The 16,110-nt window shown below is 42.0% G+C and overlaps 1 protein-coding gene across 3 annotated transcripts in view; it reads right to left on the minus strand.

Moving 5' to 3' along the window:
* Positions 1 to 4,833: 4,833 nt before the first annotated feature.
* b4galt6 (UDP-Gal:betaGlcNAc beta 1,4- galactosyltransferase, polypeptide 6) overlaps positions 4,834 to 16,110 on the minus strand; it is a 94,615-nt gene continuing 83,338 nt past the window's right edge. For 2 of the 3 annotated variants that reach the window (XM_068031137.1, XM_068031136.1), the window contains one exon: positions 4,834 to 8,895. In XM_068031137.1, coding sequence (XP_067887238.1) covers positions 8,748 to 8,895 — 148 coding nt within the window. In that variant the 3' untranslated portion in view covers positions 4,834 to 8,747. The remainder of the gene's footprint in view (positions 8,896 to 16,110) is intronic. The other variant, XM_068031138.1, reaches the window with a different exon arrangement.

The raw sequence follows: 16,110 nt of genomic DNA on the forward strand, positions 1-16,110 counted from the left end.
CCTGCTCTTATAGCCACTGTATTTATATGGCTACTCCTGTTCAGTTTCTGATCAATTGTAACCCCTTGATGTCATTAGTATCTAGGTATTTATCGATTTCTGTCTGGAACATGCTCAACGATTGAGCTTCCACAGCCCTCTGGAGTGGAGGATTCCAAAGATTCACCACCCTCTGAGTGTAGAATTTCCTCCTCATCTCAGTCTTAGATGGCCTGCCCCTTTTTCTGATACTATCTCCCTGGTTCACCAGCCAGAGGAAACATCTTATCTACATCCACCCTGTCGCGCCCTGTAAGAATCTTGTAAGTTTCAGTGAGATCACCTCTCATTCTTCGAAACGCTAGAGAATACAGGTCCAGTTTCCTCAATCTCTCTTCATAAGACAATCCAGCCATCCCAGGGATGAGTCTGGTAAATCCGCATTGCACTCCCTCTATGGCAAGTATATCCTTCCTCAGATGAGATCAAAACTGTACATAATACTCAGGTACGGTCTCACCAAGGCTCTATACAATTGCAGCAAGACTTCTTTACTTCTGTACTCAAAACCCCTTGTAATGAAGGCCAACATACCTTTTGCTTTCCTAATTGTTTGCTGCACCTGCATGTTAGTTTTTAGTAACTCATGAACAAGGACACCTAGGTCCCTTTGGACATCCCAACTTCTTATTTGAGAAATACTCTGGGCTGAATTTTACAGACCCATCAACATCGGGGTTCGTGGCATGGGGGGGGGGGGGGTCCAGAAAATGCCTCCGGCAGAGGTCTGCTATGGGCTGCCACTCCAGGAAGGCCCACCCCAATATTGGCGGTGGCGGTGGCGGCGGCCCAATCCCCCACACCCCTCCCCCACCGCATGGTGACGGAAGCCAAATTGAAATATTTAAATACATTTAAATTAATGGATAAATGACCTACCTGCTCCCGCCATCTGTTCCAGAGCAATATTGGTGCTGGTGGCCAGCACTCCTGCCACTTCGGGTCCCCGCCCAGGGATCTGATGTGGAATACTGGTGGGGAGGGGGGGTTAGTAGATAAGTTTTTCAGTGATGGGGGTGGTGGGGCGGGGGTGTGGTGGCACACATCAGTGATTTCTTTGGTGTAGAGGATGGTGGGAAGGGGTAAAGATTAAAGTTTATGAACTTTGGGTGGGTGGGGGGAGATCAGGTGTACAAGGTAAGTATTTTGGGGTGGGGGAGAGGGCAAGGAATTGAATCTATGGCTATTGGAGGGGTGGGAGAGGGACAAAGTCCATTTATATAATTTTGTAACATCCATTCTCATTTAAAAATGTAAATGTAATGATTGGACTCAAAGCCCTTTAAAAATGGCACCAGCGCCTGCGCAAAGGCAGCTGACATCATTGCTAGGGACTGTCGACCCGGCACCTCCACATCACCAGGGTGGGTGGTCCACCCTTGCCATTTAAATGAGCCATCGTGTTTAATATCGCGGCGGCTCCGCAACGTGCAGTCCACGCGGGCAGACCACCATTGTTTACGTCCGCCTCCAATTTCGGCGGTGGAAATGTAAAATGCAGTCCTCTCTCTTTGTTCTTTCTACCAAAGCAGATAACTTCACACTTATTCACATTATATTCCACTTTGACTCTGCCCGATCAGATCATTATTTTCTAAGTGCCTAGTCATCACATCCATTGTAATAGATTTTAACATTTTCCCCACTACTGACATCAAACTAACAGGTCTGTAGTTCCCTATTTTCTCTCTCCTTTCTTAAATAGTGGGGTTACATTTGCTACTTTCCAGTCTGCAGGGACCTTTCCAGAGGATAGAATTTTGAAAGATGCATCCAATGCATCCACTATCTCTATAGCCACCTTCTTCAACACTCTGAGATGTAGCTCATCTGGTCCAGGGGATTTATCAACCTTCAATCCAGTTAATTGTTCGAGTACTGCCTCTTTATCAATACTAATTTCTTTCAGTTCCTCATTTTCACAAGTCTCTTGGTTCCCTTGCATTTCTGGGAGGTTTTCTGTACCTTCCTCCGCAAAGACAGACACAAAGTAATTGTTTAGTATCGTTGCCATTTCCCTATTCTCCATTATAAATTCTCCTGTCTTCACCTGTAATGGACCCACATTTGTCCTGGTCAATCTTTTCCTTTTTACATACCTAAAGAAGATTTTACAGTCCATCTTTATGTTTCTCGCTAGCTTGCATTCATATTCTCTTTTCCCTTTCTTCGGCAGCTTCTTGGTCATCCTTTGCTGATTTCTAAAGTTTTCCCCATCCTTGGGTTTACTACTTTTTATGACAACCTTATAAGCCACTTCCTTGATCTAATGCAATCTTTAACTTCCTTTGTTAGCCAAGGTTGATTCATCTTTCTTGTTGGGTATTTGTGTCTTAGAGGAATGTACTTTTTTTATTTGCTGTAGACCATGTAATATTTCTTTAAATACTAGCCATTGCCTGCCTACTATCAAATCTTTGAATGTATTTTCCCAATCCAGCATAGCCAACTTGGCCCCATACCTTCATAATTTCCCTTGTTCAGATCTAAGACCCTAGTTTCAGAACGAACTATATCACTTTCAAACTTAATGTAAAATTCTATTATATTATGGTCACTATTTCCCAATGGCGCCTTCACAGCAAGGTTATTAACTAGCCTTTTCGCATTACATAATACTAAATCTAAAATAGCCCAATCCCTAGCTGGTTTTTCAATGTACTGCTCCAGAAATCATTCCCGTACATGCTCTAGGAATTTATCCTCCACAGCATTGGCGCTGATTAGGTTTACCCAGTCTATACGTAAATTGAAGTCACCCATTATTACTGTATTACCTATGTTACATGCACCTCTAATTTCCTGATGTATACTGCGCCCAACATTACCACTACTATTTGGTGGCCTATTACCAACTCCCACCAATGTTTGCTGCCCGTTGCTCTTTCTTAGCTCCACAGTGCAGCACAGTGGCGCAGTGGTTAGCACCGCAGCCTCACAGCTCCAGGGACCCGGGTTCGATTCCGGGTACTGCCTGTGTGGAGTTTGCAAGTTCTCCCTGTGTCTGCGTGGGTTTCCTCCGGGTGCTCCGGTTTCCTCCCACATGCCAAAGACTTGCAGGTTGATAGGTAAATTGGCCATTATAAATTGTCACTAGTATAGGTAGGTGGTAGGGAAATATAGGGACAGGTGGGGATGTTTGGTAGGAATATGGGATTAGTGTAGGATTAGTATAAATGGGTGGTTGATGTTCGGCACAGACTCGGTGGGCCGAAGGGCCTGTTTCAGTGCTGTATCTCAAATCTAATCTAAACCCAAATTGGTTCTACTACTTGATTCTTTGATCGAAGATCTTCTGATCTCGTCCCTTAAGAGCGCTACCCCACCTCCTTTTCCTTTTTGCCTACCCTTCCTAAATTGACAAATATCCTTGAATATTCAGTCCCCAGTCTTGGTCAATTTGTAACCACATTTCTGTAATGGCAGTTAAATCATCCCATTCTCTATTTGTGCCTTCAAATCATCTGCCTTGTGAATGCTGCATGCATTGAGATAGCATTCCCCCACTTTGTCTTTTGAACATTATTCCGCATTCTGATCCTATTTGATGCTTACCTTCGCTTCACTGGTCTTCTAATTTCGCTTACTACTTTTCTACTTCCTGTTACCGGTTTTGCTTGCCTCCAATCTTCCCTTGCTGTCACATTCAAATTATCAATTCCCTTATTGCTACCTTGCTCTCTCTCTCTAAATTATCACATCTTCCCTCACTTGATCCCTTGCCTCCGCTATTTAGTTTTAAAGCCCTCTCTACCACCCTAATTATATGACTCGCCAGAACACTGGTCCCAGCATGGTTCAGGTGAAGACCGTCCCAACAGTAAAGGTCCCACTTTCCCCAGTATTGGTGCCAGTGCCCCATGAATCGAAACCCATTTCTCCTACACCAATCTTTGAGCCGCACATTTAACCTACTCCAATTTGCTTGTTGCTCAGGTAATAATCCAGAAATTACCACCTTTGAGGTTCTGCCTTTTAGTTCAGTACCTAGCTCCTCACATTCCCTATGCAGAAGCTCTTTCCTAGTTCTATGTCATTGGTACCATGGACCATGACAACTGGATCCTCCTGCTCCTACTGCCAGTTCCTCTGCAGCCCTGAGCAGCAGGCAGGCAACACAGCCTTCTGGACTCATGCTCGGTGCAGAGAACTGTCTATCCCCCTGACTATACTGTCCCCTACCACCACTACATTCCTATTTACTAACTCCCCCCAACTTGAATGGCTTCCTGTACCATGGTCAGTTTGCTCATCCACCCTGCAGTCCTCACTCATTCCTACAAGCTGAAAGCCCCTCAAACCTGTTGGACAATTGCAAAGGCTGAGGCTCCTCCATTTCTTCCTTCTGGATCCCTTACCTGCCTCACCCACAGTCACACGCTCCTGTCCCTGACCAATGACTAAATCAGAAGATGCTATCCTGAGGTGTGACTGCCTCTGGAAGAAAGCGTCAAGGTAACGTTCTCCCTCCCTGATGCATCACGACGTCTGTAGCTCGGCCTCCAGCTCATCCGCTCTGGTCCGAAGCACCTCGAGCTGCAGACACTTACTGCAGATGTATTTGCTGTGGATCACACTGGTGTCCACTACTCCCACATGCTACAGCTGCAACATCTTACCTGCCCTGCCATTTTTATTACATTTTAAGTAACTATTTGATTTAATACTTTAATTAATTTTTAAATAAATGCCTCTACTCACCACTCACATTACTAATTTAGACCTTAGTAATACTAGTGTGTTAACGCACCCAAAAATTGTATAAAGATATGTGGGAAAATTCAACACAAAGCCTCCGAGTGCTGGTATTGTTTATTTTCATAGAAGAATGATACAAAATATACAAATATTATCACAAACACAACACAAGACAAGAGACCCTTAGAAATAATTAATTGCAGTTAACTGTGCATTGTATAGCTTAGCATGCCTTTTAATTCCTCCTCCAGCATGCTACAATAAATTACTTCTGCCTATGAACTGACTTCATACTGTATTTTGAAGGGTGTAAAGAACTTGTAATTGTGAAGTACCATACATAAGCGTGCTGTTATATGATTGGCAACTCAGCAAATTATCATTGGAATTTGAGCTAAAAACTTAATTATTGCAGCCACAATTACCTGTTTTCACTAACTTCAAATGCAGTTTTTTCCCTTCCAATTTAGATCCAATACATATACATTCAATATATAATATATATAAAAACATGTGTATGTATAGATAAAAAGTTAAAGTGCACAATCTTTTCAGTTAATACTGAAAAATAAAAGCATCTAAGATACACAAAAAAGGCAAAACGTGTGTACACTACCTTGTAGTTCGATAGGGTTATCGCAAGATATTGTTAGCAAATCTCAAGAATTCACGTCAAGATTAAAGATACAAAATAAAGGATGCAACACATTTCCTTTCAACTCAAAATTTTAAATAGATTCAACTAGACTTTATAATGTAGTCTCTTTTAAAAAAGAAATAATCTGCCCTTCCATTCAAAGAATTTTAACAAAATTCATGACTAGATGAGAAATGTAATTTCGAGGCTAAACAAGGGAGCAGAACAAAAAGAGGGGGCTTGAACAGACATATCTATAGTTTAACGATTATTAATCATTGATGGTTTAAGAATTAAAAAGACTTTGTAAAATTGTACTGTAGATTAATGTTAGTAATTTAATTTTCAACCTCCATTTTAACAATCTTCAGATAGCTTTTCATATAATCTAATGCTATTATTCACAGAAGTGAATCAATTACAGACATTTTCCCCTGCCCCAAAATCTTTCTTCAGGTATCTTCATGCCACTTGTGAGTTATGAGGGAAAGCGTGGAACTTTTGCCTCAGACTCTATTCTGCTCTACAAAGAGACAGCATAGCCTGGAATGACGTCTTCCTTGTTACTTTTTCCCTCCTCTGTAGAGAAGCCTACAACTTCCAATACTATTTCTCCAAGACCTGATTGAGACTCAGAACTTGTTACACAATGGACTGCAACTATAACACAGCTCTTTGATGTCAAAAACATTGTCACACGGAATTATCACTGGAGATCTGTTTTGGGAAAATTAATCTTATTGATGTGTAAATTTTTACAATTCAGTTTTTAATACCAGAGGCAAAAGTCTCTGCAAAGTGTGTAGAAACCCATAAGCTGACAGTGCTCAAAGAGCCTCAATGCAAATTAACAAGGCATTAACACCATCATATATTGTGATAGGACTAACCTGCATTATATTCTGTAATGTCCTGTTTGTATTAAGTTCAGCTGTCTCATATCTTATGTGTTTCAAGTTCCAAATGCCATCCTTAAGCCGTAAACGCCCAAATGAAGGCAAAGCTAGTTGTGCGAGTGGGGCAACCGAAATGAAAGCTAGCAATGGGAGGTGTGGGGGTGGAGGAAAAGAGAGAGGGGGAGGGGGCAAAGGAGGATGGAGCAACTCAAAAAAAGGATGGAAACTTGCATCAGTCTAAACTGATTCAGAATGGCTGGAAAACTCCAATCTCTTCGAATAAACTCTTGTCAATACTGCTGTAAGAAGTGAACCTTCATTATAATGAGTTTATTAGCACATTTTTGTCAAGATACTTAGGTTCCTATTCCTCTGGACTCCACTCTTTAGTGCTTGTCTAAGTGCAAGCTTCACGGATAATTTAAGTTTCCTTTCTATCCAGCATTCAGTCAGGCGATCAGGAATAAACAACATTCAAAAGTTTGCACTACAGACAAACTAAAGACAGAACCATATAGTCACTGGTGACAGTAGCTTTTTGTGTTCCATGTCTTTACTGTAAGTGCTTTATAACATAAATAAGGTAAATCATCCAAACCTCACTGGAAGGAAATTTTCTCTCGTTTTTCTTGAAGCATCTGTGGGTTTTTTTCTTCTAGTACTTCTGCAGCACCATCATCTTTTCATCAATACTTGTTCAATCTAATCTAATACAAAATGACTCCTTTTTACTAATTAGACTTTATGAACCAGTTTGCATGGTTCCCATTCTTCAAGTGCAGTCAAGTACAGCTGACAAAAGTATAAATCTTAAATCAAAAATATCAAAAAAGTTCTCAAGTGTGGGTAATGATAATTATGACAAGTTACATTGCTGTATATTTGCAAATCTTTTCAATGAAAACAAACAATACCAGTCTCATCCACAACTGAAGAACTGCTGCAGTTGTCCACAAATGAGTCAAGAAAATGTTTCTCGGGCTCTTCAATGAAACAGCAAATTTTGAACGGACAAAATGAGAAAAGATAATTTTAAGCCTTTAAAGGACAATATATAGTTGCCCTTCCCTTATTGGTAGAGACTAGCAGTTGTACCAATTTCCATCAAGTTAAATCAAAGTAAAGGCAGGTTCTTAAAGACACAGTCAACAAATCCCAACTTAAAAATCAAAGGAATGGGACATTATCTAAGGAAGCTATTTGCACAGAATCATTCCATTATTTCAGTAGTACTGGCATATATACAGAGCTCCAATGGAATATTTTTAAAACTTGTATCCAGTTATTCACAACATGCTTTTTTATAATTATTGGCATAAAGATGTTAACTTTAGAATGCTTGCTTTCTTTTCTAGGTGAAAAGATCATAGGAAATAGGGCTTCACTTTCCAAATATGGCAAATTTATAAATGCCAAATTTCTAAGCATGCAGAAAGTCTGCAGGGAAACGATAATGGATGGTCAGCTAGTCAGAACAGAGTGGCAGAGAATAGATTTGGTTTTGCAATGAGAACAGTCGATATGTTTGCATCAGCTGTTCAGAAACTAAATCAGCACATCCAAAAACCTACAAGATGAAATTCTGGTTTAGCTTGTAGTTTATCTTCATTCCTTTAACAAAAAAAACTTCCCATCTTGGTTTTAAACTCCTCTTCCCCATTTGTACAAATGCATCAGATAGCACTGTACCACACACCAGAAGATAAACCCAAGCTAAACGAATTTTACTTTAATAAAAAAGGACTTTCCAAATCATAACTAGAATGTGAAGTGACTTGGCAGTGTATAACCCTACTGTAACAAAGTATGATGCTAGCTAACAGCAACCAAACAATATATTGCAATTCTTCCCATTATTCAGTATGGAAAGTAAATGATGTGTCTTAAAGACTATTTACATTTTGTTCTTACATGCCAAGTTACATACATATATATATATAGATATATATATATATTTCCTTTTTAAAAGGAACATCACACAAATGCATCAGTTCAATAGTATAAAAAAAAGGAGTGGCAAAGTGCACAATTTTACAATGTATTTACAAATCCATAGCATTATTTCAAGCCTTCATTTTAGCTAAAATACAATATGTTATGCAATACCTACAAATGGAAATTCTATTGACTTTAACACCTTTGTACAGAAACAGCTGATCATGACAAGAAAGCTAAGACAATAATGCGAGGACTTAATAGTGAGAGTAGCCCTGCTGTAAACCTCTTGATTTCAGAATGATGACATGTCTTTCAAAATGCAGGTTGAATTCATTAGCAAAGCTAGTGCACACACATGCAGATACAACCAGCTGTTCAAATTTCAGGACTCAGGCCGTCATTAAATCATCCACAGCTGATGTGGTTTGGCTGTTCATCAAGACCTTTAAAGCCCTTCATTGAACTGCCACAGAATAAAATACTCTGAAATCCATAATGTTCCAGGGAAGCTGTCAGAATTTAAGATGGTCCCATCCTCTTTAATCTTCAACTACAGGAGCCAATTCTGGTGTAAGGTTCACTGTTACATTTTTGTACAAAAAGTGCAGAGTTATATTTGGAGTATACTTCAAGTTGTTCAACCCATCCAGGGGCTGACGTTCTTTAGAATACCTCAACAATTTATACCTGTAGGGAAAAAAAATATAGAAATGATTAAATGAGCAGCAAAGTAACCCAATAGGGGCCAACAAATATCAGGAAAAAAGTCATAGAATCATACAACACAGGAGGCCATTCTGCCCACTGTACCTGTACCAAATCTTTCACACCCCTACTCTTTCCCAATAGCCTTGTAAATTGCTCCTTTTTAAGTATATCTCCAATTGCCTTTTGAAAGTTATTCCTGACTCTGTTTCCACTACTCTTTCAGGCAGTGCCTTCCAGATCATAACAATTCACACGTCTTTCCCCTGGCTTTTTTGACATTTTTCTTACATCTGATTACTGACCCTCCTGTCAGGAGAAACAGTTTCTCTCTATCTTCCTGTTACGACCAGGTGAGAAAGAGGTCTAGGATTCCCTTTCAGCCTCCACCTGGTTTTACTGTAACAGGGTTTTATTTTTAAACACACTCTGATTTAGCTCCCTCTTGGTGAATCCTTCTTCACCGTTTTCCAATTACAAGGCAAAGAAATGAGCACAGACAGACTTTCTTAGGTTTAAAGAAGAAAGGTGAAATTTTATTAAACTTAAACTCTAATTCGGTTGATGTCTACGGATACACGACGCGCCCTTGCTAGCATGCATGCGCGATACGCACATGCAAATAGAGACAAAAAAGATAAAGTGGAAAGGTTTGAGGCAATATCTGAAGAGTTTGTTACTGTTCTTCAAGCTCACTGAAGAGTCCTTTTGTAGGTTGATCTTGCTTCTCACTGGGGCCCAGTATTCTTCTTAAACCTTGTTCACTGTAGGAGACTTTTCTCTCTTGGGGTTCATGTGTCTTCAGTGGGTTTTTGGAGTTTCATGAGAAAGAGATGGGAGCAGACAAGAGGAGAGGAGGTCTTCTTCAGTCCAGGAGCAAATAGCTTTCTCCCAGTTCAAAACTCCCCAAGTTGGCCAGCAGGGTAGTCATGTGACTGGTCTAACCACTTCTGGCTTTGTGTATTGGGTGGGTCAGGGAATGGTCCTTTGTCTACAAGCCTGTCTGTTAATATGCAAAAATGTCTTTCTAGCCAGGGGCTTGGTAACCCCTTGTATCAGGCCTTCTCTTCTTCCCTACAACAATTTGAAATTTAATGTCCATATGGCAAAATTAATATGCCTCTTTCTTGGCAGGTGGGAGCCTGCATGACACTTCCCAATCAAAACCCCTCATAATTTTGAACACTTCTATTAAATCTCCCTTTAACCTCTTTGCTCTAAAGGAGAATAATCCCAGCTTCTACAGTACATAAGAAATAGGACCAGGAATAGGCCATTCGGCCCCTCAAATCTGCTCTGCCATTCAATAAGGTCATGGCTGACGTTCAACCTCAACTCTGCTGTCCCACACTATCCCCATATCACTTAATTCCCTAAGTACCAAAATCTTATCGATCCTGGTCTTCAATAATGACTGAGTATCCACAGCTCTCTGAGGTAGACAGTTCCAAAGATTCACAACCCTTCAAGTGAAGGAACTTTCCTTATTTTAGTCCTAAATTATTTTGAGTTTGTAACTCCTAGTTCAAGTCTCCCCAGCCAGGAGAAACATTCTCCCAGAAACATCTACCCTGCAAAGCCCTCTAAGAATTTTACATTATTAATGAGATCACCTCTCATTCTTCTAAATTCACAGAATTGTTATAACACAGGAGGCCATTCAGCCCATCATGTCTGTACCAGCTCTCCAAAAGAGCAATTCACTCAATTCTTCTCCCCCGCCTTCTCCCCGTAATCTTGCACATTTTTCCTTTTCATGTAACAGTCTCATTCCGTTTTGAATGCTTCAATTGAACCTGCCTCCACCACACTCTCAGACAGTGCATTCCAGATCGTAACCACTTGCTGCGTGAAAAAGCTTTTCCTCATGTCACTTTTGCTTCTCTTAACCAAATACTTTAAAACTGTGCCCTTTCATTCCAGATCCTTCTCGAGTGGGAACAGTTTCTCCCTATCTACTCTGTCCAAACTCATGATTTTAAATACCTCTATCAAATCACCTCTCAGCCTTCTCTTCTCCAAGGAAAAAAGTCCTAACTTCTCCAATCTATCTTCATAACTGAAGTTCCTCACCCCTGGAACCATTGTCATGAATCTTTTCTGTACTCTCTCCAATGTCCTCACGTCTTTCTTAAAGTGTGGCAGCCAGAACTAGACGGAATACTCCAGCTCAGGCCAAACTAGTGTCTTATACAAGTTCAACATACTGGCACGGACCTCATCTCCTTCGGAGATGAGGCGGCACAGTGGCGCAGTGGTTAGCACCACAGCCTCACAGCTCCAGCGACCCGGGTTCAATTCTGGGTACTGCCTGTGTGGAGTTTGCAAGTTCTCCCTGTGTCTGCGTGGGTTTTCTCCGGGTGCTCCGGTTTCCTCCCACAAGCCAAAAGACTTGCAGGTTGGTAGGTAAATTGGCCATTATAAATTGCCCAAAGTATAGGTAGGTGGTAGGGAAATATAGGAACAGGTGGGGATGTGGTAGGAATATGGGATTAGTGTAGGATTAGTATAAATGGGTGGTTGATGGTCGGCACAGACTCGGTGGGCCGAAGGGCCTGTTTCAGTGCTGTATCTCTAAACTAAATTAAAGATCTTCCCTCTACAGCTTCCAACCTCATAGTCCTGCAACCTCAAACAGCCCATTTCTACCTCCTTTCTAAACTCTACAAACAGGACTGTTCTGGCAGACCCATTGTTTCAGCATGTTCCTGCCCCACTGAACTTATTTCTTCCTATCCTGACCATCTTTTCTCCCCCGGTCCAGTCTCTTCCCACCTACATCCATGACTCTTCTGACGCCCTACGTCATTTTGACAATTTCCAGTTTCCTGGCCCCAACCGCCTCCTCTTCACTACGGACATCCAATCTCTCTACACCTCCATCCCCCACCAGAACGGTTTGAGGGCTCTCCACTTCTTCCACCACCACCTTCCTCCGCCTGGCTGAAACCTGTTCTCACATTGACCAACTTCTCCTTCAACTCCACTCACTTCTTTCAAGTAAAAGTTGTTGCTATGGGTACCCACGTGGGTCCTAGTTATGCCTGTCTTTTTGTGGGATATGTCGAACATTCCTTGTTCCAGTCCTCCTCAGGCCCCCCTCGCCCAACTTTTTATCTGGTACATTGATGACTGTATCGGTGCCGTTTCCTGCTCCTGTCCCGAACTGGAAAACTTTATCAACTTTGCTTCCAATTTCCACCCTTCTCCCACCTTTACATAGTCCATTTCCAACAGTTCCCTTCCCTGACTCTCTGTCTCCATCTCTGGGGCTGTCTACTAATATTCATTTTAAGCTCACCGATTCCCACAGCTACCTTGACTACATTTCTTCACACCCTGCCACCTGTAAGGACTCCATTCCATTCTCCCAGTTTCTCCGTCTCTGACACATCTGCTCTGATGATGCAAACTTCCACAACAGCGCTTCTGACATGTCTTCCTTTTTCCTCAACCGAAGTTTCCTCCCCATTGTGGTTGACAGGGCCCTCAACCGTGCCCAGCCCATTTCCTGCACCTCTACCCTCACCCTTTCCCCTCCCTCCCAGAACTGCGACAGGGTTCCCCTTTGTCCTCACTTTCCACCCCACATCTAAAGGATCATCCTCTGCCATTTCCACCACCTCCAGCATGAGGTCACTACCAAAAGCAACTTCCCCTCTCCTCCCCGTCAGCATTCCAAAGGGAGCGTTCCCTCCGTGACACCCAGGTCGACTCCTCCATTATCCCCAACACCTCGTCCCCTTCCCACACAATCACAGTAGGTGTAATACCTGCCCTTTTACCTCCTCTCTCCTCACTCTCCAAGGCCCCAAACACTCCTTTCAGGTGAAGCAGCGATTTACTGGTACTTCTTTCAATTTAGTATACTGTATTCGCTGCTCACAATGCGGTCTCCTCTACATTGGGGAGATCAAACACAGACTGGGTGATTGCTTTGTGGAACACCTCCACTCAGTCCGAAAGCATGACCTCGAGCTTCCGGTTGCTTGCCATTTCAACTCACCCCCCTGCTCTCATGCCCACATCTCTGTCCTGGGCTTGCTGCAGTGTTCCAGTGAACATCAACACAAGCTCGAGTAACAGCATCTCATTTACCGATAAGGCACACTGAACGGACTGAACATTGAGTTCAATCATTTCAGAGCATGTCAAGCCACCCCCCCCCCCCCTCCTTTTCTATTTATAGTTATATTTTTATCTTTTTTTACTTTTTCTTTTTCACTTAATTTTATTTTATTTTAGTTTGTTTCATCTTTTTATTTTAACCATGTGCCTGCCCACCTTTTTTTTTTTGTCATGTTTATGTTTTTGGCCAGGGCTGTTCATTTTTCTGACTATTCACACCCTCTCTTCACTAACGCTTTGTCTTTCAGCACACCATTAACACACCCTTTGCCTTTGTTCCATGACCACCTTGTCCGTTATTCTCTGTGACTCTCTATCCTATCAACACCTTCCCTTTTGTTATCTCTTGCCCCATCCCCGCTTTATTTGCTTAAAACCCATTACATTTCTAACCTTTGCCAGTTCTGATGCAAGGTCACTGACCTGAAACGTGAACTCTGCTTCTCTCTCCACAGATGCTGCCAGACCTGCTGAGTATTTCCAGCATTTTTTGTTTTTATTCAACATAACTTCCTTGCTCTATGCCCCTACTAATAAAGCCCAGAATGCTGTATGCTTTATTAACTGCTCTCTCAACCTATCCTGCCACCTTCAATGACTTATGCACATATGTACCCAGGTCCCTCTGCTCCTGCACCCACTTTAGAATTGTACCTTTTATTCTATATTGTCTCTCCATGTTCTTCCTACCAAAATGAATCACTTCATATTTCTCTGCATTGAGCTTCATCTGCCACCTGTTTGCCCATTCCACCACTTTGTCTATGTCCTTTTGAAGTTCTACACTATCCTCCTCACAGTTCACAATGCTTCCAAGTTTCGTATCATCTGCAAACTCTGAAATTGTGCCCTATACACCAAGGTTTAGGTGATTAATATATATCAGGAAAAGCAAGGGTCCCAACACTGATCCTTGGGGAACTCCACTACAAACCTTTCTCCAGCCCGAAAAACATCCATTAACCACCACTCTTCGTTTCCTGTCACTCAGCCAATTTTGCATCCATGTTGCTACCGCCCCTTTTATTCTATGAGCTATAACCTTGCTCACAGGACTGTTGTGTGGCACTGTATTAAAAGTTTTTTGAAAGTCCATGTACACCACATCAACAGCATTGCCCTCATCAACCCTCTCTGTTACCTCCTCAAAAACCTCCAGTAAGTTAGTTAAATATGATTTTCCCTTAAGAAATCAATACTGGTTTGCTTTAATTAATCCACATTTGTCCATGTGACTATTAATTTTGCCCCAAATTATTCTTTCTATAAGTTTTCCCACCACCAAAGTTAAACTGACTGGCCTGCAGTTGCAGGGCTCATACTTACACTCATGTTCAAAAAAGGGTGTAACGTTTGCAATTCTCCAGTCCTCCGGCACCACCTGAGTCTAAAGAAGACTGAAAAATTATGGCCAGTGCCTCCGTGATATCCCCCCTCACTTCCCTCAGTATCCTTGGATGCATGTCATCCGGTCCTGGTGCTTTATCCACTTTAGGTACAGACAGCCCATCTAATACGTCCTCTTTATTAATTTTAAACTCTTCTAGTGACTGAATAACCTCCTCTTTCACCATTGCCTGGGTTGCATCTTCTTCCTTGGTAAAGTATTCATTTAATATCTCAGCTATGCCCTCTGCCTCCATGTGTAAATTCCCTTTATGGTCGCTAATTAACCTCACCCCTCCTTTCACCGACCTCTTACTATTTATATGTCTACAGAAAATGTTGCGATTTCCTTTAATGCTAGCTGCCAGTCTCTTCTCATGCTCTCTCTTTGCTTCTCTTATTTGCTTTTTCACTTCCCCCTCTGGACCTTCTACATTCAGCCTGGTTCTCAACAGAATTTTCTACCTGGCATCTGTCATAAGCACACTTTTTCTTCTTTATCTTAATCTCTACCGCTTTTGTCATCCAGGGAGCTTTGGATTTGTTTGCCCTACCTTTCCCCTTGACTGTGCCTGAACTATCTCTTTTTTGAAGGTAGCCCATTGTTCAGCTACTGTTCTTCCTACCAACCTTTGACTCCAATTTATTCGCACCAGCTCCCTTCTTACCCCATTGAAGTTGGCTTTCCCCCAGTTAATTATTCTTATTCCGGATTGTTCTTTGTCCTTTTCCACCGTCAGCCTAAACCTTAAGATACAATGATTACTGTCCCCGAAATGATCTCCTACTGATAGTTGATCCATTTGTCCCATCTCATTCCCAAGAACCAGGTCTAGCAGTGCCTCCTTTCTCCTTGGACTAGAAACATACTGTAGAAAATTTTCCTGAACACACTCTAGGAACCCTCACTGCCCTTTACACTAAACTATCCCAGTCTATGTTTGGATAATTTAAATCCTCCATTATAACTACTCTATAATTTTTGCACCTCTCTGCAATTTCCTTGCAAATTTCTTTCTCCACATCCTTCCCACTAACTGGTGGCCTATAGACAACACCAAGCAATGTAACAGCACCTTTTATGTTCCTTAGCTCTAGCCAAATTGATTCTGTCCTCGACCCCTCTGGGACATCCTTTTTCTCCAGCACCGCAATGCTCTCCTTGATCAATACTGCCACCCATCCCCCTTTTTTCCCTCTTTCCTTGTATTCAGAAATATTTAAAACCCAGTCATGCCTTTCTTTGAGCCAGGTCTCTATTATAGTCACATCATATTTCCACATAGCAATCTGTGCCTGTAACTCACCAGTCTATTAACGACAGTCCATGCATTCACATACACGCACATTAACCCTGATTTAAACATCATTACTTTCTCCCTTACTCTGACCCCACCTAATAACTTACTCCCTACTCTAGTGCTATCTATCTCTCTCAGTATCCTGTGTTCCTTGGTATTCCTGTTGATATTTCCTCCTGGTTCCCACGCCCCTGACAAGTTACCAGCTTTGCTTCTCTCCAATCTGAGCTCCCTCTCAGGTTCCCATCCCCCTGCCAATCTAGTTTAAATCCTCCCCAACAGCAGTAGCAAATCTCCCTGCGAGCATATTAGTCCCAGTCCTGCTAAGATGCAACCCGTCCATTTGTACAGATCCCACCTGCCCAGAACCGGCCCAATGCCT

Source organism: Heterodontus francisci, chromosome 5 (genome assembly GCF_036365525.1).
Source record: "Heterodontus francisci isolate sHetFra1 chromosome 5, sHetFra1.hap1, whole genome shotgun sequence".
Taxonomy (NCBI): domain Eukaryota; kingdom Metazoa; phylum Chordata; class Chondrichthyes; order Heterodontiformes; family Heterodontidae; genus Heterodontus; species Heterodontus francisci.